The 22257-nt window shown below is 49.7% G+C and overlaps 1 protein-coding gene across 2 annotated transcripts in view; it reads left to right on the top strand.

Annotated features, from left to right (window-relative positions):
- ASTN2 (astrotactin 2) overlaps positions 1–22257 on the top strand; it is a 604755-nt gene that overhangs the window by 59861 nt on the left and 522637 nt on the right. For both annotated transcript variants that reach the window (XM_048822555.2, XM_048822556.2), the window contains exon 2: positions 20436–20623. In XM_048822555.2, the coding sequence (XP_048678512.1) occupies positions 20436–20623 (188 nt within the window). The remainder of the gene's footprint in view (positions 1–20435; positions 20624–22257) is intronic.

The following is a 22257-nucleotide window of genomic DNA, read 5'->3' as shown; positions in this document are numbered from 1 at the left end:
AAGGTGTTTGCTGTGGCAGAGATAAGACCTGGGCTGCTGGTTCAAATCCTTCCCAGGTCATAGTTACCCTAGTACTTTGCATCTATGACTGCTGTTTGGCATGTGCTGAAAAAGGCTCGGATTAGTTGTCTCCAAACACACCTCTGGCTTGGTGACTAGTGAGAGCAACAATGACTTAATTTTTTCCCCATGGGCTTAAATCCAGCCCACCTCAACCAGAATTTAAAAGCATTCCCCTTCTGGCAGGTATTTGCTGTTTCCAATGGACAGGTGGCCCCCACACAAGTCTTACCACAGTTGACATGAACGGTATGTCTCCACTGAAGTCAGAAGTGTGACTGTAACGCAAGAACCTCTTAATGCCAATGGGCAAGTGGTGGGGAGGGACTACAGGGATCTCTGGAGTCTGACATGTACATTCTGGCTGACCAAAGAATGTCCCATGGGATCTCAAATGAAAGCTGGTGCCACACTGGCCATCAATATCATTGTGATACGTAAGCACAGATCTTGTTTTTGTGTAAGGAGTTATGTGCACCTGCTGAAAATACAGTAGAACCTCAGAGTTACGAACGCCTCGGGACATTGGTCTTTCAAAAGCTCACAACTGAACATTGACTTAATACAGCTCTGAAACTTTTTTACTCTGCAGAAGAAAAATGCTAACCCTAACCCACCACCCTTCCCCCATTCTCCCTGTCCCACCCAGCCCCTCCTTTCTCTGCCCCATCATGGGCATTCACTGCTGTAACAGGAAATAGGATGGTGACCATGTAGGGCTCCCAGCACACACGGAAGGGGAAGACAACTGGCAGTAGGACCCAGGAGGGGGTGTCCAGCTGCAGACGCAGCGAGCCCCCTCCATCACCTGGCAGGAGATGTGGCTCCATCCCACCCGCTCGCTCCGTTCCCTGCCCAGGCCTGGCTTGCGGGGAGAGGGGGCGAGCAAGCTGGAAACGTGCCGGGGAGGGATGTGCAGTGTGGGAAGGACAGGCCAAGAAGAGCAAGCCCTGGGCAGCTCGGTGCTTGCAGAAATCGGGGGTGGGGGCAGTGGCACGTGACCCTGTGTGTGTCTGCCCCCCCATTCTATGTCTCTGTCTGGGGGGGCAATGCCCCTGTGCCTTCCCCCCAAACTATGCCCATGTGTGCGGTTGACTGGTCAGTCTATAACTCTGGTGTTCGTATCTCCAGGGTTCTACTATATGTTGTTAAAGTCTGAATCAAGGTACCGTCTGGCATCTTTGCTGGTGACAAGTCCCATCAGACAAGAGGTGTTTATCCATCTCTCTATTTACATATAAGTGGAGTATTGTGCCATTCACAGTGGGCTTCCTGTCATCAGTCTGAACTGAAGGCAAAGAAAGGATTGTGAGAACTTCAAAAAGAAATTAACAAACAGGAAGGGAAAAACGGCAGGGGAGGGAACCTTGTCTTGTGGTGCACTTCAAAGGTTTGCTTGACTCTGCTGGGGGGTAAGAAGACACCTGGGCAGCCTGCATTGAGGGAGTTGAAAGGATAGCGATTTTGCTTCATGAAAACAGGGTCTCAGCCAGGTTTGGCTGAGAACACTGGAATGAACTTGGGGTGAGAAGAAAAGCTTCTTAAGACAAAAGAATAATGTCTTAGTTAAAGGTTTCAGAGTAGCAGCCGTGTTAGTCTGTATTTGCAAAAAGAAAAGGAGGACTTGTGGCACCTTAGACTAACAAATTTATCTGAGCATAAGCTTTCGTGAGCTACAGCTCACTTCATCGGATGCATTCAGTGGAAAATACTTCAAGTTTGAAGTGAGCTGTAGCTCACGAAAGCTTATGCTCAGATAAATTTGTTAGCCTTTAAGGTGCCACAAGTCCTCCTTGTCTTAGTTAAAGTTCAGTCTCTAGAAAGCATATGGTGATTTTGTTTGGTATGTAACTGTTTGTTTCCAATATTCTTACTCACTGTCACTTGAATCTCTGTTCGTTGATGATAAACGTATTCTTGTTTTACCTGAGTGCTGGGGTGATGAGTTGAGTCTTACAAGCTGGCGTATACTCCTCCCTTGGGAACAGCAGGCCTGGAAATTCTGAGTGTGCTCAATGGCTGGGCGCTGCTGGGAATACATGGGGAGTTAGCTTGTGCCTGTCGCTATCTGTACAGAGAGAGGAAGGCCTGCCCAGGCAGCTTGTGCTGGCAGGGCCTGGTGGTTTCAGGCAGCTGAGGTATGCAGGTATGCACACGATTGCTTTGCACTAAGGGCAGGTGGTGGTGAGGTGCCCCCAGGGAGCATGTGTAGACGTAACCGAGCGAGCTGGATCTCAATAGCCGGGAAGCTGTGGCATTGCAGGCTAGTTGCTTGAATACACAGCTGGGGTCCTGGGCCAGGTTGTTCAGCCCAGCCCGCAGTCTGAGCTGCCCTGGCTTCACTGCTGCTGCTAACGACCAAGCTAGCTCAGGCCTGTCTACGCGTGCTGCAATCGCCCCTCTGGCTGTCGTATAGATGTACCTGAAGTTGCATGGTGATTGAAAGTCTCTGCAAAGAGTCTAGGGACTGACGGGTCCATGGAGATGCAAGAGGTGTCCCTGCAAAGCCAGGATTCATGCACGTTGCTGGGCAACGTCGGTGGAGATTGCATTGCGGCCATAGCCTGTTGCCATTACCCCAGCTGAGGATCTAGCTGTGTCAAATATGCTAGTTCTCCTACTCCCCCTTGAAATCGGTTGTCCTGCTGGGCATGAACTGACTCCAACACCGCTCGTGGGAGAGCGTGTGAGGGGCCTCCAAGAAAGAGGTGTCTAGTGAGCTTTGCGGCCGAGGCGGCTGGGTGCTGGGATGCTTTAGTGGCGCGCTGGCTTCTGTATTTGACATCCTCAAGTGGGGGTGGAGCCGTATTGCAGGCAGAGCTGTACTCTGCTGCATCTGCCCTGTGCACCAACGCCCAGCAGTCTCGAGGGTTGTGAAGCAGACCCCTCTGTGGGTGCTAAAAATCATTAAATCCAAAGGGAGAAAGCAGGACCAACTGGAATCCTTTAGTCTGTTTCTTCAGTGCGTTTCGGACTCTCTAATTCAGTGCTAGGAAAAAACCTCACTGTTTTTATTGCGAGCCCTAAAGGCTCCTGTTTAATTGTCTGATTTAAAGCCTGCAATAACCCCTTCCAAAAGGGAGGTGAGGAGACTGCCAGAATGCTAAGCCCTGACACTGCTCCCTTGGCTTGAAGATCTCTCTGAGCCCCTGCTATGGCAGCACCGCTCTCTGCTTTCCCTGCCCCAAGCCTCTCCCTTCTGCAGGTGCCTCCAGAAATACCTACTCGTGCCAGGCCTCCGGTTCTAGGTTGGCCATCTGACTCCAGCGACGGGGGCCTGGAGAGAGCAGATCTGGCATCGGTCATGATATGTAGTTTCTCAAGAGACCACCAGACTCCTTGCCCAAAGAGGAGGCTTTTGGTGAGTGTAAGCCTGTGTGAATAGCTCTAGTCCTCCCGCCTGTCACAGGGACGAGGGAAATGGAGAAGCTTCGAAAGGAGAGTGGGTCAGGCTGAGGAGAACGAAGCGTCCTTGTTATGCCTGTGGGGCGGCCTGCTCCCTGTGGCCTGGGGCTCGAGGAAGAGATCTGTAAAGGAACGCAGGGCAGTGAAAGCCAAGGGGTGGGGGGAGCCCGGCTTCCTTCTGTGTTGGAGCTGGGAGAGGGATGCTTATGCAGCAAATGGCCACCCGGTGCTTCAGTTGAAACAGTGCAGCTGCTATTCTGGCTACAGCTTCTCTCCTGCTGCCCCTTTCTTGGGGACAGAAGTTGGGGATACTGAGGGGTGTGGACGGGTCAGATATGTTGCGGCTCCTCCCTCCCGCCCCGTGACAGTGAATGCCCATTTCTCTCCATCCTGAACGCCAGGCGGATTTGCAGTCCCCAAGTGTCTAGGCAGGTGTCACGCACTGATTGACAGGCAGGGACAACTAAATACCTTGGTAACTAGCCTGTCTTGTGTTCCACCTCCTGCCTGCCCTCCCTTTCCCCTGATGGGAGCTGGCTGGGGAAGGGCATTCTGGGCGGTGTTATGTATGCACGCCGGCTGCCGTGCTGGGGACAGTAACCTTCTGAGGTCTGCATTTCCATTCCATCATCCGATTGCTAAATGCAAGAGACAGCTCCCGTTCAATAATTCATAACCCCGTGGAGCTTCTATCATATGGGGGGGAGGAGGGGGGGGAGAACCCTCTGGTTTGCCCTTCCTCCAGGCAGAGGAGGAAGGAGAGAAGTAATGGAGATTGTTCTGTCCCTGGAGCACTGCAATTTGGCTGGGAGGCAAGAAATTATTTGTACAAATCCCTCCTCAAAACCAGAGTGAGATGCCCTGAAAGGGAACAGGGACACGGTGCAGATAGACATCTCTGAGGGAGTAAGCCTTCAGTGCTGGGCCCTTGGTGGAATGGCATTGCATCTGTGCCATGGGAACAGAGTGCTGCCCAGAATGGACTCTACCTTGCTTTCCCTGGAGACCACGGACAGTAAAGTCGCCTGCATCAGCCTTCTGGGAAGTTTGAGGTTAGGGTAGGCTGGAGTTGATCCTACTGCTTATAACCAATCAGACCCTTCTCCCCTCCCCAGCTCCTTGTGTAGCTGGCCTCCTGGTAGAAATGTCTCCCGTGGGAAAGGGAGGAGTGATCTTGTATTTGCATCCCGGTAACAAGCAGTTTGGGAAGCAGCAGTGTCTAGTGGCTTAAAGGCAGAGAGCTGGGGTTCCTGGACTGTCTTCCAGCTGCCACCGACTTGCCGAGGGTTGAGGGTGGGAACAGACAATTACGGGTATTCTGCACTGGTAAATTGCTTTCCATTAGAAGGTCTCAGAGCTCTTGAATCTGAGAATTGTTTTCCCTGTCATACAGATGAGGCAAATGGGCAGGTCCCTTCATCTCTCTGTGCCTCAGTCACAGAGCCAGGAATGGAACACAGGGTAAAATTTTTAAATGGGGCCCAAGTGACTTGGTAGCCAAAGTCCCATTTTCAAAAGTGACATTGAAAATCAATGGGCCTTTGACTACTAAGCCATTTTTAAAAGTGCCCTGAAAATCCTCCCCCAGGTCTCTCTAATTGTAGGCAAGTGCTCTCACCCCGAGAGCATCTCACCATCTTTGGATGTGGGGAAGATTCTAAACCCGCTCTGTGCATCTGGTTTACTCTTTATAAAACAATGCAAATACTCAACTTTGCAGAGACTTTTTGAAATCCGAGTGCCTTCCAAGTGCAAAGTGGTTGCTGATTGTTTAAAAGTCACTGGAGTAGCTTGTATTCGTAATTTTAAACAATAGGATAGTGGGTTTAATTTGCTCCAGAATCATAAATGTGATCTTCATTGTGCTTTATGAAAACAATAAAGCTAAACACTAATAACCACAGATTTCCCTTGCTTTATGTGTGTGCATCCTTGGGGAGTGGGGCCTCAAGACTTGACTTGTTCTGCATTAAAACTCTCTTAGAAGCGCTCAATTTGGTCGCTGGTGGAGAGCTAGATTATTAATTTGCTTTGGTTCCGAAGGGAATTTTCTCTGCCTTGAGAGTGCTTGAGGTGAGCAAAAAGATGCCTCTGGAAAAGGAATCCATGCTGGTAGCAGAAGAGCTCAGCATTTCAGTACAAAATCAGGTTTCATTTAAATTACAAACTTCTATTTATATACAAGTAGGGGGGTTTTTTTGGTTATTTTTTTGCAATGAGTAATACTTTTATATAGCAGATTCATAGGTTTCAAAGCACTTTACAAAGGAGGATGCTCTTTCTCAGGTGGGCAAACTGAGGCACTTCATCAAAGGATAGTGGACATGATGTGACGATACAGACATTTTTACAGAACAATGAGTTTTTCAGCAGATCGTGAACTTTCATATGACACCATGCAAGGCATGAATTGTATGACATATCACAACCACATACCAGTGAGGAATATGGGGGGTTAAAGGATGCTGGTTTGAGGTATTGTGAATCACTGCACCTACCTGCATGTTTAGGTTCCTAAATACCTTTGAAAACTGGCCCAAAGTGATCTGCCCAAGGTGACAAAGGATGTCAGTGGCAGAGCCAGATGTCCAGACTCCCAGTCCTGTGCCTGATCCACTAGACCAAACAGCTGTTAATGTATTTTACTATCTAAGCACATGCATTGAGGAGTTTGTGTAAGTGATTTAATATTTTAATACATTAAGGACGTGATCTTGCAAATGCCTGCTCACATGAGTTGTCTTGCTTGCGAGAGTAATTGCATTGAAGCCAGTGAGACTATCTGAATGAGTAGGGGCTGCTCCCGTGAGTCAGAATCGCCCTACCGGTGCTAGCTTTAATTTAGTTAAAATAACAGTGGAGGTGTGGCAGCATAGACCCTGGCGTGGGCTAGGGATGGGAGCTTCTGGGCAGGTTTGTGTAGTCTGCCACAAGCACCTGCTGCTGCATTGTCACGGCTATTTTAGCCATGCCAGCCAGATTAGAGCTAGCGCAGGTATGCCTCCCTCAGCTGCAATCACACCTCCGATTGCAGCGGAGACCTACCAGCTGTGTTTGTAAGATCCAGGGTCTTATGCTCTTCATGTAGCAGAGGGATCTGCACGCAGGGGGCCATTATACTCAATATCATTGAAGGTCCCAGACATCCACTTGGGAGTAAAAGTTTGCACTTCTCAGAGTCAGGCCCTTAATTCCTAAATTAATTGGGCCTCCCTTGGGAGAAAAGGCTGTGGACAAATGCAGGCAGCTGCTGCTGTCCCTATAAAGCAGTGGCTCTCAAACTTTTTTTTCTGGTGACCCCTTTTACATAGCAAGCCTCTGAGTGCGACCCCCCCCCTATAAATTAAAAACACTTTTTAATATATTTAACACCATTATAAATGCTGGAGGCAAAGCGGGGTTTGGGGTGGAGGTTCACAGCTCACGAACCCCCATGTAATAACCTTGCGACCCCTGAGGGGTCCCGATCCCTAGTTTGAGAACCCCTGCTATAAAGGGAAAGAGCGTAACTTGGTGGTGCACTGACAACTCTCATCTACATGTGGCTGGGATCTGGTATTTGGATTTATTAGCACAGAGCATCTTTTCTGGGTTGTTTTTTTTTTTTTTTTTCCAAAGGTTTCAGGCTGAAGTGGCTCAAGGTCCAGCCTTGAATGTCTGCACAGTCCTGCTAAAAACGCCATGCTCTCTCTAGCCAGAATGCCAGAGATCGTGTGATACATACCTGGAACTGGTAGCAAACCTTTCCCCTTAATTAGTGGGATTGTGCCTTTACCTGCAAGTGTGAGCGGTGTCCACATAAGCCAGTCTCCCACCCACAAATGGAGAGCAGAACAAGGCAAGCCACAAGGGGGGAGATTTCAAAAAGTATGTTGGGAGTGCTCGTGAAATTCTAGCTGGCTGGTTTGGTGCCTGAATGGGAGTGGCGCTCTCCTGAAAAAATCTTAGTGCTTGGGCAGAGAGAGGGAAGTTTCCGTGAAAATGGTTAGTGTTGAAGTCCCCTGTTGTTGGCTTACCCTGAAATTGCAATTCTGGCCTCAAAGCACAATCAGCTGGCGGAGAAGTTCCAGGAGTTAATAGAAAGTCAGCAGCAACATGGAAGTGTAGCTCAGGAATTGTCTCTGTTTAAGCCACAGTGGCTCTCCGGTTTCAGAGCGCGCTGGGGATCTTTGGCTGCCTAAAAGGAGCTCCCCTCAGAACAGCAGTGAAAAATGTGTTTAAACTTATCGGAGCTTGTAGCCTCGTTTTATCCCAGGATCCTGAGGTGGTATTACCCGGATGGTACGTCTGGGAAAGATGCAAAGTGAATAGATGGGGAGTGGAACTGCTGGGGAATTGATGCAGGGAGCTATCGCACATTTGGAGAGAGTTTTTGTCCTTCCTGCTCCCCCCCCCCCCCCGGGTCCACCCCCTTAAGCTGTGCAATTCTGTTTGTACCTTAACTCCTGCCGGGCAAGCCCATCTTCTAGGGACCGTGCAGACATCAGAGTGCGGAAGTCGTCCCCTCTGGCTGTTGATCCTGCCCTGGGCTCCTGCCAATGGAAGGACTCCTCTGAAAGGGGCTGGAGCAGAGGAGCAGGAGCGAGAAGGTTAATGGGAGCCCCTGATGCATGGCGCTGCTAAACCAGCAGCTTGGATTCTTCTGCTGATTGAAAGTTCCAGGTGGCAGGAGGGATCGGTGTCTGTTCTGGGCATGTTGGCACAGGGATACAGTCACCTGACCTTTGAATCCGGGAGAGAGGAGATTTCCAAATATGTCAGTGCAGTCCCATCAGAAGCTGGGCTCTAAATCATTACCTTCCAGCCTGCATGCAGAGTCGTCCAGGGAACCTATTTAATTAGGGGATACATATGGAAATCAAGAATTATTTGCAGAAGCTGTTCTCCTCCTTACTTCCTTTAATGAGGAGATTGTAGGGATTAATTTCTCCGCCCCCATGATCCTGGAGTGTAGATCGAGGCAGGAATGCTGAGCGTATCTCCTCCCTATACATATATTTAGCTCATCATGGGCAGCTTCTCTCCATCCCTGGTCCAGACCCTAAATACCTGGTTAGCAACCACAGCTACAGAATTATCTTGTTAATACACAATATACTCCCCCTTGGATCTGTGGCTCAGGGAATGAAAGGGGTTGGGATGCCTCCACAGTTGGGGCGTGCTTTGGCCTTTCACCTGCAAAGATCCTGGGTAGTTGTAAAACGGGTCAGGTTAGAAAGAGCTGTTGGGTCTTGTCTTAGTTCTGCAGGGAAACTGTCCCCCTTGACTTAGTCTTGCTCAGGAAAGGCCAAGGGCTTGATGAGAAGGGTTGGGAGGTTAGGGATTCTGCAAATCCCGATTGGGATGGTATTGGCAGAGTTCTCCTGGGAACTTGGCTCTGTGCTTGCCAGGCGCTATGCCCAGCATGCCAGCCCGGGTTACCAACCACCCCGCTCAGTGCTCCAGGGCACCAACAGACATTCCAAACCGAGCCGAAAGGTTTATCACACTCCAGGGGCTGGAAACCTTGTGCTGCCTTGGGGGGGGGGGAGCCATACTAGCTTCTTTCCCTGTCTCACTTTAGGGGGCCAGTTTTTCTCTGTAATAAAAGCCAGTCCCCTTTCTCCCCACACACAAAACTAAAGGAAGGCCTGGCGAAACCTTTTTGTCCAGTCAGTCCTCCTTTCCATGGCGTGGTTGCGTTCTTTGCTCCAGTATGCCATGGATGGCCTCATGGATGGCCCCATGGGTGTGGGAGCAGTGCTGTCAGAAGTGGGATTATAAAGGACTAGCTACTCCCATGGCAGCCCAGCTGTATTTCCCGAGGATCCGGGCTTGCATTCTTATTTCACACGGCGGGCTTGTCTGTGGCAAGTCAGAACATTTTGCAAAGAGTGGGTATGTTTCCCCCTCCTTATGCATGTTGCTCTTTCCCCAGCAGTTGCCAGGCAGGTGTTTTTTTTTTAAAATCTCCGGGTTGAAACTGTTCCCTTGAGCCTCTGGAGCAGCTGGGCTGCTGAACAGAGCCAAGCTTTAATCGCCAGAGATGCAGCAGCCATTGATCTGCTGGTCCAGAGGCTCCATGTACAGAAGGTGGCATGAGATGCTGGCTGTTGGCACGAAGTAGAGTGTTGGGTACGATGTAACAGTGGCAGGGAAAGTGCCCCCCCCATCTCCAGGTCTAGACTTGGCCAGCCCACAAGAAGAGGGTCCCATCTCCTCCAAGGTCTGGTGAGCAAGGGAGTTGGCCATGTGATTTCCGTGGGCATTGGTTTCTTCTTCATTGCCTGCTCTGTAGAATGGGACATGCTCCAGGTAGTCTAGAGGTCACTGACTTGTTTTGTGGCCTTTAGCAAATTACATGGCCTCAATTTACCCACCTGTAAAATGGGGATAAATATCTACCCCTCAAGGGGTTGTTGAGGTTTAATGTTCACAAATGTCTTTGATATCCTCAGAGAAAAGATACTGTCGAGTTGCCAAGGCCTGTTATCTGGGGCTGATTGACAAGAGCTGTGCAGCCTCCATCCGTAGAAGGGGTGTTCCACTCCAAGGGATGCTGAAGCTGCATGGCTTCCTTAGAGCTTTGCTTGACAGTTTGTCAATCAGGAGGTGGTGCTGGAGGCTTTTAAATAGGTATTTTTGTACTCTGCGGCTCCTTCACTGGGATTGTGGCTCAGGTGAAATAACGATCTCATGCAATCGCTATAATCTTTTCCCAGGTGTCTCTTCAGAGAACTTCAGAGCAAGTATATGGGACAGATCCCTTGATGTTTATATTGATGGAGAAGGGAGGCGTGACTGGTCTCCATCTCTTCTCGAGATGGTCTCTGTGAGTGACATGGATGTCTGTAATGGGGGAATCGGGAATCCGGAGGGAAATGGAAGTTTGAGTCCTTAGGAAAAAGCATTGCCGTGTGCAAACGCCTCACCCTGAGCTGACTCTTTCTTCTCACACCATGTAATGCTGCGCTCAGGTTTGAAGAGCCACGGGGAGCTGAGCAGAGTGAGGGGCCTGGGCACGTTTGCCAGTGGTCTTGGCTGGCAGAGCTTTCAGAGTAACGGAGTGTAATGGTGAGGATCTTGCTGTTGGAGGAGCTCAGGAAGTCACAGAGCAAGGCCACTGTGACTGTGGGTGTTGTACAAGGATGCGCAGGGTGACTTCCAGGCCGCTATATGCGAGGACTCTGATACGATGCGCTAGGTTCCTAATGTCCTGAAACGTCTGATTTCTGTTGTGCCTGTTGGTCACTCGCACGATGCATTGGCTTGTGTCAGTCACTGACCTGCAAGGGGAAAGGAGGACTTGTGGCACCTTAGAGACTAACCAATTTATTTGAGCATGAGCTTTCGTGAGCTACAGCTCACTTCACGAAAGCTCATGCTCAAATAAATTGGTTAGTCTCTAAGGTGCCACAAGTACTCCTTTTCTTTTTGCGAATACAGACTAACACGGCTGTTACTCTGAAACCTGACCTGCAAGGGCTTACCAGAATTGCAGAGTGGCTTTACGCTGGGCACCATTGCTCTTAAACGCTAACAGAGCGATCCGGGCTGTATGGGGTAAGTCTGGCTGTCGTACTGGGGTTGGGAGGAAGGGGGAGCAGGTGCCAAAGAGCATCTCTTGTGGCAGGGGTGTTCTGGGTCTGTGTTCACATTGCTGCGTCCTCCTAGAATCTTTCTGACATCTAGCCTGAAATAAGGCCAGGGATGCAGCATGGGATGGAGAAATGGTTTTAGTTGACGAGTTGATACCCTGTATAGGTAACACCAGCCAGCTCCTCCCATTCCCAGCCCTGCCCAAGCTTCCACCCGTGCTTGTATCCAAGCTAGATGTCTCCTGCTATTAAAGCACAGCAACCGGTAACTCCAGGAAATCCGTTTCCTTCTCCTGTTTTGGGAAGAAGGCCCTATGGGGACTCTGCATCACCTGGGCGTACGGGACCTTGTGGGGTCAGGAGAGAGGCATTTAGTGATTGTGGGAAATTAACGAACATCTGCTCTAGTGAATGCTGAACCCAGCTCTGCCACTGCATCCCAGCCCGGGTCTGCAGTGCACCCCCCCAGTCGAATCCAGGGCCCCGAAGCACTGCAGCTCCCCTAGAAAGCCACGTAAACGAACTTCACGTGCGACCAGCAGAGCCACCTGCCATTCCAGTCTCCAGGTCTCTTCCTGGAGCAGAGACAGAGTGGTTTTCATAAGGGTTGTTCTGAACACTTGGCCGGGCAGCCTCCCTGCTCACGGCTGTGCTCTGTTGTGCGCACGTCCTTGGTCAATCGGAGTCTCTGCTGACAAATAAAAATGGAATGGAATGGAATGGAATTGAAAGTCAAAAGGGCTCTATAATAATTTTAGGCTGCCTGAGGCACCGTGCTGAAGCCCTGGCATTATAAATAAGGGTAATGTACTAGAGACTGAATTACAATCAAAGCAGCCATAAGAACATGGAATGTGCGCCACGCTTATTTAAAGGATATAGAGTCAGATTATGATCTGTAGACAGCGCACTGCTGGCAAATCAATAACCACTCACTCAAATAGGGGCCAGGAGGACTTTGATTAGAAACGGGGAAGGGATGTGGGGACATCTGCATTGGGACGCCCCATCCCACCCGTTACCTCTGACAACTCAGAGGCGGGGGGGGGGGGGGGGTTGCACAGTTAAGAATCGGTCTCTTCCTCCTCTTTGTTGCCTCTCTCATCTCCAGAATCTCAGCCCTGATTTCTAACTTACATCCAAGCTTACACTTACTTTAATTAAATTTAGTCTTTTTTCTTTTTTTTAAAGCATGATGCCAAATGTGGGTTTATGAACTAGTCCTGGGTAGTGGGGGAATATCCAGATTGTTCTGAGCCCACTCACCCCAGAGTAAATCAGGAGTCACTCCATGCAAGTCGGCAGGCTTATTCTGGTATAAACTCAGTTGAAGGGACGTCTTGCGGGCTTCCACTGAGAGGATGGTGCTCAGCTGGAGGGGCTGGGATTTAATTAGGACCTGGTGATAGAGCCTGCAGAGTCACTGTTGTGCTAATGGAAATGTCTGCAGAGCAATCACTGTTTGTTAGTTAGAAGCTCTTGGAATAGCTGGTTCAGCTGCTGTTCTCCCCTAACTAGACCACATGACAGCTTGGCAAGGAGGATGGCTGCTCTTGCAGAGATCCTTCTACGCTGCCTTGAAGAGCTTGCTACAGCCGCCATCCGTGCAAAGAGGATGTTCCAGCTCCCAGCCAGAATACATAGTCTGCCTTGGAGAAACCAAAGGCTGAATGAACGTAGCAATAGGAATAAACACTGGGCCAAATGCTGCCTTCAGCCACGTGCAGCCCACTCCCACTGAACCCAGTGCTTGAGGGGAGAACCTGAGCAAATGTGTGTAAATCTCCAAGGTCTCACGCTAGGAGGTCTCTAGGGGTGTGGTAGCACAAGGAGGTGCCTGCACTGGTCCTGCATCTCTTTGAGAGCTCAGGCTCACACCTTCTGCAAGCGAAAACAAGCTGGGTGCTTCGTGGTTCCTCCTCCAAATGGCCAAAAGCACCAGCTAGTTCAGCCTCCTTGGTGACTTCTGCTCAGAAGAGACCAAATGCAACACAATCCTTGGCATTTCCAAAATGCTGGGGGTGGCGAGGCAAAGGATTCATGGTAAATTCTTTGCTGTGAGGGTTGGAGAGCTTGTTCTTGCAGCCGCTGAGTTTCCTCTGATACTTTGGCAACCCTATGAACTGCTTTGTGGGCTGGGTGTGTGGGTGGGGGTGGGTGGATTAGCCCTGTGGCCCAGCAGAGATCTTATGAGGGTGGTAGGACAGTGCTGGCTGTATCTGAAGGACATAAACATCAAGAGGGGAAGGAAGTGATTGAGGTGGTACAAGGGCTCATCTGCATCGGGTGATGGTTAAAGATCAGTATGCGGTGCTGATGTTAGACCTATATCAGCTACCTTTGATTGTGACTTGGTATTGGCTTGTCTGGCTTGGAGGGTTTCTGTTCCCTTTGCTGGCAGAGCCCAGCATTAGGTGAATTGCTCTGCTCTGCGGGGGAGAGGGATTCTCAGGGCACTGCAGTGTTAGGTGCTGTTGGCTCTTACTTGCCGTTCCAGAGGCTTAATGAGGAGGTGTGGGTGGGAATGCTGGCACTGTGCTGGGGACACCCAGCTTTGTCTCCCATTAAGGAAGCTTGGAGAGTGGCTGAGCATGTCTCCTTGTCAGAATGCGAGCAATGCTCAACCCAGATAAGGTGGAGGTGATTATGGAGAGTTGGGAGAAGCAGCCAGTGGATTTGGCAGGGCCTGCATTGGGTCCACTGATTGAGGGTGTGCAGCCAGCATTTGCTGCCTGGTTTTGCAACTTAGCTACCCCTACTTCCCCTCACAGAACCTGAGATACTTTTAAAACTAACAGCAGCAGTGCCAGGGTGGCTTTTTCCATCTCTGGGAGGTTTGAGTCCTTTCCCTTTCTAGTCGTCCGCACTTCTAGTCTGGACTTCAGCAACGTGCTGTACTTGGGGCTACAACCTAAATCCGCTCAGAAGCTGAAGCTTAATGCACAAGGCAGCTCCCTGTGTAAGCAGGGTGCCTAACCAGCACTCCAAGGGGTGTACCAGCTGAACAGGAAGAGTCCCCTGTGGCCTAGGACATCACCCCATGCAATAGTTGGTGTGAAAGAGAGACCTGCCTTGATTCTGGAACTCCCTCCCTTCCCAAATAGTCAGTCATAGTGCAAAGCCTATCTCAGTGGGCCCTTGGGGAAGGCTGGGGTGAGGGGCTTCTTTCGGGATCTGAAGAGGGAGCGAAGTGTCTTTGTTGCATGGCTGCCTTTGTGTTTGGGATCTGCCAACAGGGATCTGTTGCTTTTGTTGTTAGTGGTTTGAGTGGTAAATGGTTATCAGGATGCCTAGAGGCTCAGGAGATGTCTCTAAAGATGTTAAATGTAGATACATAAATAGGGGAGATAATTAAGAGTAATGGGATAAAATGCTACCTTCACCATCTTCCTCCTTTCCTAACCTTCTGAGTTTCTCTTCCCTCTCTGTTGCCTTTCACAGTTGTGCACCTGTGCGTACATTTCCCTGTGAAGTGTGTTTGTGGGGACAGGGCAGTTTGTAGAAAGACGCCCGAGAAAACAAAGCAGTGTTGAAAGTGGGAAATAAAGGAAGGTGCAAGCTGATGAGCGGGATAAAAAAATTCCTCCAAGTTAGGCCTGTCTGTGGAATACGTCTCCCAGGGGATGTGGGGGAAACCCCGTTGCTTGAGTCATTTTGAAACTAATCTGAACGCAGCACTAAAACTCAATTCCGTAGGGAGCAATCCTGTGCTGCCAAGGGCGGGCGGAGATTTCTGTCTGGGAGATGCTGCATAATTTTGGATTATATCTTCAATGGTAGATAGCACTGAAGCACTTACAGAATAACGTTTAAATGGGGGTTACATTTGTGGGTACCTCAGTGCAGAAGAAACCCAGGGCATATAACGGGGGGCTTATTGCAGGGCAGAACAGAGCTGCGGGTGAGAAGATTCCAAAGCAGTTGACAGCGCTAGGTCTGGCTCTAGCCGGCATGAGATCAGTTCACAAGCATGGTCGTTATAAAAATATATATATACTCCCAGATCCGTACTCAGTTTCTTCTGGTCTCTTTCAATGGTGGTAACAATTCAGTCTCCTTGTGAGCTGAGTGAAATCTTTGTTGGGAGGGTGCCAGGCCAGGTGTTGGGTAAAGGGGCATAGAGGACATGATCTGTGTGCTGGAAATTCCCTGGAGCCTTTTTTCCCCTAGGGATTTGGTCCTTTGCGTAGACAAGCCTGGTGGATTCCAGCAACCTGGAAAAAGTAGAGAGCGGGAAGAAGGAAAGCAAAGCACAAGGAACGCTTGGTTATCATGGGGAGATGCTCCAGAGATGAGCTGCCTTGGGCAGATTGGCTTATTTTAATAATGACCTTCAGGAGTTAAATGAAAATACAATAAGCAGGGCAGATGAGAAAGAACAAGCCAATTAAATACAAAACATGCTTTGTAAAACTCCATGACAGATAAGGCAGGGCTGCAACCTCCAGAGTAACTGATGAATGCTAAATCACTCCACAAGGACTGGGGAGGAGGTATGTGTGGTGGGGTGGGGGAATGGGTTTAGGCTATTGAATATTTCAAGACTTGCAGCCCACTTTGGAAACCAGAGAAAGGTGAAACGGCTGTGGTTGCTTTGCTTCCCTTTCAGTAAAACAAAGGGGGCGGGAGCAGGAGGGGGTTGAGCCGGCCTGGAGCTGGAAGGCATGCAGTAACAATTCTCCAACTTTAATATCTGCTGTTTCATTTTATATTCATCATGTCAGCATAATCTGCTTTTATGGGAATCGTCTTGGTTCTCGACCAAATGCATTTAGGCCCTTTTTCTTTTAAGTTTGATAGTAATGTGACTTGAAGACTTCAATGAAATGTTTATATATAAGGATTGTAGAAACAGCAAAAGAAAAAATGGAATTACAAAGTTGGAAGGGATCTTACTTCTCGGTCTCGCCTTGGACCTTTTTCACGAACAGGTGACCTAGTGGCTGGCTCAAGCCCAGTTCCTGGGTTCTGCTATAAGAGACTGTTTACCTGTTCCCAACAATGGGGGTGTGACACTACACAAACCAAAGTTTTTGGGGTGCAGGGAAAGGCTCTGCCACTCTGCAAGGGCATAGAGCTTATGGCCAGATGGGACCTTTAGCTCACCCTAACCAGACCTTCTGCTGGGGCAATGGACACCATCTTGGATGCAGGAGAAGGAGCATCTCATCATGCCTATGGCTATTAATAAAACAAACCCCTTGTACGTTGCTGTTAATGTACCTGTGCTTGATAGGACGGGGTGAGACTCACTTCCTGCCCCAAAGAGCTTGCAGCATAAGGTTGAGGCGGCGAACTGAAAACGAGTCACAGGGCGAGAGTTTGGGTAAGGGTGGGTGTGGGGGGGGCAGGAGGGATGTGTGGAAGAAGGGGATTTTGAAGTGGGTGCTACAAGGAGAAGAGAGAGTGTTGGGTGGGCGAGAACAGCCAGGCATAGGTGGGAGCATTCTGAGATACGGTGCAGAGAATGGGAGGAGGCAAAAGGAACAGCGAAATTAGGCATTCTGGAGATGAGGCAGACATGTTGGTGGGGGAGGATTTGTGAAGGCCCAGGCCTCTAGGTGAAGATGCTGAATGGGCTGAGGTGAGAGATGGGAATGCCTGAAGGAAGTGGAGGTGGGGGAAGATGCCAGTGTAGAAGCAGAGAAGGTACCTTCAGCAGCAGCCTTCCGGCCACACTGGAGGTTGGAGAGGCAGTGGGGTCAGACAGCGCCTTGCTAATCAAGGTGAGAGCTGGTCAAGGAGTGCAGCAGAAGGGATAGTGAGAATGGGGTTGAGGGTGGTGACAGACCATAAGGAGAGTCTGGCGGAGGGGGGAAGAGGGGAGTCAGAAGTGATGAGATTGGGAGAGGCGTATACGAGCGGGGTTGTCGGTGGCGAAAAGGGGCAGGGAAAGGGATTAGCAGCAGACAGGAGTTCATTGAAGTCTGTGCAGCTGTGAGCCCAGGAGTACACACACAGTAGGGGGAGTCACTGCCAAAATGCAGATGGGATCCTCCTGTATTGACAATGGGGGCGGGGGGGATACGAGGCTCGCTCCCAGCTGCAGGGTAGATGTACCCATAGGCTAGTGTGTTCTGAGGTTTATTAATCTGTGGTAAGTGGCACCCAAATTTTGTACCCAGCCCTTATCAGAAATTGCCTAGACACAGGATTTCCAGTAAAACTGTGGAATGAAGCATAAGCTGAAGTTTCCAGACTAGCCGCCTTTGGGAGGAGGCTTTGATGAATACGGCACGTTTTCCTTTCCCAGGAGTCTAGCTTAGTGAGGTCTTGTATTTCAACTAACTTCAAAACTTCCCCAAAACGTTCTGCTCTGACTAAGAGGCACCACATTCAGGCAGGGAGAAGGAAGTTCCTGGAAAGGAGTAGGGATTGGGGGGGATGTTGACTCTGGAGTGTTTCCAGCCTGGGAGGCAAGGCCTGAGAACCACAAAGAAGCATCAGCACAGATTCTCCATCTCAGGGCTGGTCTACACTGGAAACTTACATTGACATCGCTACGTCTTTCAGGGGTGTGACAAATCCGCACCCTGAGAGATGTAGTTAAGCCAATCTAACCCGTGGTGTAGACAGTGTTGACCGAATAATTCATCTGTTGCCCTAGCTACCACCTTTCAGGGAGCTGCATAAACTAGAGCAATGAGAGAGCCCCTCCCGTCACCCTAGTGAGTGTCTACACACTCTACGTTGCAGGGGCCCTGTTCTAGCTATATTGGTTTAAGTGTAGACACGGCCATAGTCCTAGGAATAAAAATGATTGGCTGAACCTCCTTTCCGAAACTTGGCAGGGACTTTTCCCTTTGGCTGCAGTGCCTCCGAGTGGCAGCAGATCGGCTCAGTGCTGATGGAAGTCCCATCTTTCAAATGACATTTAAACTGGTCCCCATCTCCTTGTGTTCATTGAAAGGGCTCGTAGCGCTTTCCCCAAACTGCAGTTGGGCTGTGTCCGGGACAAGCCCTCCTGCTCTTGTGAGATCACGTTCTGCCTCCCCAACCTCTCCCTCCTTTGACACAGGGCTGGCTTCATACCTTAGTGTCCTATAGGAGGCGCAATGCTAGGTTCCTCCCAGAGGGAGCTATGTTTCGCTTATGGGAGAGGTAAACTCTGTGCGAGGTGCTGTACGAATGTGGGATTTTAATTTTATGAGACTCCTTTTAAGTTTTATCTAACCCTAGAGTGTCCTTGAATGTGACCTCTGGGGTTCAGTTTTGTTTTGCAGGGAGCCAAATGCAAGGGCCACCTTTGCTGGTGTGTGCTGCTCCTGGAAACGGCTTTATTTATTTGCTGGGATGGGGACTGGGTTATTTGCAGAAAACCTGCTTTGGCGGCGGCGGAGTGACAGTGAATTCGTGCATCTCTGAGGTGCAAGCCTACTCTGTTTTGTATTCCAGGCTTGGGCAGGAGTTTATTCTCAACAGAGTGGGCAAACTAGCGGTTGCTGTGCTTCCAAGGTCGAGATATCTAGCTGTCCTCCCATTAGATTCAGGTGGTGATGCCATTGTCTCTGATATGTCGATAGAATAATTAGTGAGGAGGCGAGCAAGGGAGTGTGTAATATTGGCCTAACCTTGTCGCTGCAGACTGCAGCCAGGGATCCAGCCTGCTGTGGGACAGTAGAAACCTGATCGACAGGTAAACCCAGCCCTGTGGAAAGGTTTGGATTTCTTGATGAGGCTTTCTCTTTGAGCGCGTGATTGTTCTCTTTGTCTAAAACAATGACCGTAGGAGTCGTGTGTTTTCTGATGCAAAACGTGTGTTGCTTTCAGGGCTGGAAAAATCCATTTGCCCCTGAAGAGCGGGGGGCTTTCTTTGCCGAGTGAAGGGGCCTGAATGGAACCACTGACTTCTGCAGAAACGGGTCGAAGGCTAGATGCTACTAGGTGGCTACTAGGAGAGCCTTACACCTGCGATGTTTTCCTGAGTCTGCAGACTGACAGCTGCTAATCAGCCCCTTGACTGGAGGCTCCGGTGTGAAACTGACCAGGCCGGTGTCTTTCACCACGGCTGCTCCCAACCTTATTGGCAGCTGTGAGGCTGCTCAGGGTCTTGTTTAGTTTCAGGCTGCTGCTGTCCCTGGGTTGTGCCAGAGGCTCCCTCTCTTTGGCATCTGCTTTCGGCTAGAAGGGGTCTGAATTTTCCAAGCCTCTGATTATTTATGGTCCCCGAAGTGCTTTGCAAAACCTGGTATGATACAATCCCAGCCCCAGGCTGTTTACGGTGTAAATTTGAGTATCCGGGGCATGAGAGCAGGAGTTCATGTCAGCAGAGGAAGGCTAACAAAGGAGCCATTCCAGGTGTGTCCCTCTCGTGCAGCAGCTTGCTTTCCCACCGGCACTGCCTCCTGCTGGTGTCTCCTTGTACTTTTCCACCGTGCTGAGGAAATGGCTGTGACTGGTTTTCTGTGCCCTGCTGTGCCAGTGAGCTAGTCCTGGAGAAAGGCGTATTTCAGGGGTGGACAAACTGCAGCTTGCGAGCCGCTGCATGTGGCTCTTTTACAGTTAAAGTGCGGGTCGCAGAGTCGTCCCACCTCTCCCATTCTCTGCCTACCAGTCTGGTAGGCAAGCTTGGGGCTTCTTGCCTGTGGCAGGATGGTGGTGCTGCACCACCCAGCTGCAGAGCAGAAACCCTGAGCCCTGGCAGGTGCGCCCAGCTCACCAACTTCTGGAAATTTGCTGAAGGCAGTGCAGAGGGTCAGTAAGTTTGGCCACCCTGGTGTTTTTCTTATAACTGTCTGCTGATCTCTGCTCTCTGGCTTCTTCCTCCAATTTGAACTAATGGCAAAACCCCTGTTGAGATAACACCTCAGATCCCTAGGAGCTACATGTTGTTCTTGAGCATCTGTACAGCTGGAGGATAGTCAAGGGACCTTGTATTTCAGGGATGAGGTCCTCTGCCTTTCATTGCATAAGAAACGTACGTGTGTGTACACCATTCCTCTCTCTCCTAGCTTGCAAAAAAGAATGACCAGGTTTACATAACAGCCCTATCACAAGGGCTGAACAGTGTTTAAAAACAGATTACAATAAATATCTTGCGTTTCTGTTGCACATCTCATCCAAAGATCTCAAAGCACTTTCTAGCCAGTAATTAATTAGGCCTCACAACTACCCCAGCCTCTGAAGCAAGGGCAGTATTCTCATTCTGTATATGGGGGAAATGAGGAACAGACATGGAGTGATGTGCCCCAGGTCACCCAGCAGATCGGATGCAGTTTGGGGGATCGATCCCAGTTGTCCTGGCTCCTAGTCCCTTGCTCAAAGCACTAGGGTGAGAGGAGCAAGTCTCTCTCTCAGGTGGTCTGTCTGTTGTGCAGTGACGTGGGACGTGTGTTTGAATGCAGCTCTCTCGTGAGTGCGGAAACTGAACCCCAGTTGTTTCTGTTACTGCAGAGATGTCTGGGACTGTGGCGGATATTTCCTTGGTGCACTGGAAGCAGCAGTGGCTGGAGAACGGCACCCTGTATTTCCACGTCTCCATGAGCAGTGCTGAGCAGCTGTCCCGGGCCACCCCGCCCACCCTTCAAGAGCCTTCTGAGATCGTGGAGGAGCAGATGCACATTCTTCACATTTCTGTCATGGTGAGTGAATCTTTCTTCCCTTCCCTGCCCAATCTGGTGGGCCAAGAGGAGCAGCTGGGAGGGACTGGTGGCTGGACGGAAGTGAGACGGGGGCGCTAAAAGGGTGATAGGCTGGTTTGCCTCAGTCCAGCTTCCGGTGTCAAACGTCTATATCCCCAACCAACATAGCGGTCCCTGGTTACTGGGGTTTGGCAGAGCAAGACAAATGACTGAATGGGCCTGGAAAATGAGTTATTCCTGTTTCTAAAGGTAATTCTCTCCAGGGCAGGGGTGTTGCATACGGAAGCCTCCCTTGCCTCTGTGTGCTGCATATGGAACACTTCTCACCAGTGTTAAGTTCTGACACGAGACAAGTTGGTGAGGGCAAGTTAATGTCTTAATGCTTTTTTTTTTTTTATAAGCTGACGCCTACCCATTACATGGGTGTCAGCAGTGGACGGATCCTGTGTGGTTTTGAATGACAAAATGAATCTGATACTTGCAGGGTTCTGCAAAAGCAGTTTCCGTCTTCCCAAGCGTTTGGATCAGTCTGTCTTCGGTACTGAGGCCTCTGTTACCATAGGATCTGGGTCCTTATTCGTAGAGCACCCTGTGAGACAGGGGAAGTGCTATTCTCCCCATTTTACCAATGGGGATCTGAGGCACGGAGAGACTCAGTGACTTAGTTGCCCAAGGAAAGTCTGTGGCAGAGCTTAGCATTGAACCTGGGTTTCCCAAATCCCAGACTAAAGCCCTAACCACTGAGCAATCCTTACTCTCTTAGCTGTTATGGTTATGTTTGTGTTGCTTCTTCATTGCTGAGTGGTCTTGCTGGGGGGCTGAAATCACAGACTCCTGAGAAAGTGCCCTCCAACTGCATTGGACGGCGGAGAATGCACGGAAAGGGCAGTTGTAGGAAGGTATCTCCAGTCCACGCCTGTTTAATGTATGTGTTCATAGCTTTGAATTCGTGCATTGGTTCAGAACTTGTGCTTGCTAGATTTTTCTGGGCTACTTGGATCCTTGTTTTCCACTTGAGCAGGGACTTGCTCCCCTTTTTTAAAAGATCAAACCTACATAAGCAAGTTCACTAAATGCATTACAGAAGTGGGTTGCGGATTTAGCTGGGACATCAAGTATATGTATCTATAAAAAGATACATTGCCTTGACACTTCCATATAAAGAGAGAGTGAATTGGCTGGGACTATAGAGAGGAGAGGAAAGAGGGCATGATAGAAGCATACATAACAACGAATGGGATGGAGAAGGTAAATTGGATGCTCTTATTCATAAGCAAGGGGACAGTCAATGGAACTGAAAGACGACAAACCTAAAAACATGAAAAGGAAATCCTGTTCTTTCATAATACGTAATTAACCTGTGAACCTCATTGCCACAGTACATCACTGAGGCCAAGAGCTTAGCTGAATTCAGAAAAGGATTAGACATTTATGTGGCTAATGAGAACATTCACAGTTAATGTTAGATGGGATCAATTTTTTAAAAGCAATATAAACTCTCATGTTTCAGGGCATAAGCCAACTACTAAGTGGTCAAGGTTAGGAAGACACTTTTCCGAGGTGTAAATTGATGCCATAATTGCACCTTTCTCTCCTAAGCAGGGTTGGAGGGAGGATGTGGTCCTGGAGGGACC

This window comes from Caretta caretta, chromosome 16 (assembly GCF_965140235.1).
Source record: "Caretta caretta isolate rCarCar2 chromosome 16, rCarCar1.hap1, whole genome shotgun sequence".
In the NCBI taxonomy this organism is placed as follows: domain Eukaryota; kingdom Metazoa; phylum Chordata; order Testudines; family Cheloniidae; genus Caretta; species Caretta caretta.
The sequence above is the reverse complement of the archived record's forward strand: the minus strand, read 5'-3'. Positions and strand labels throughout refer to the sequence as shown.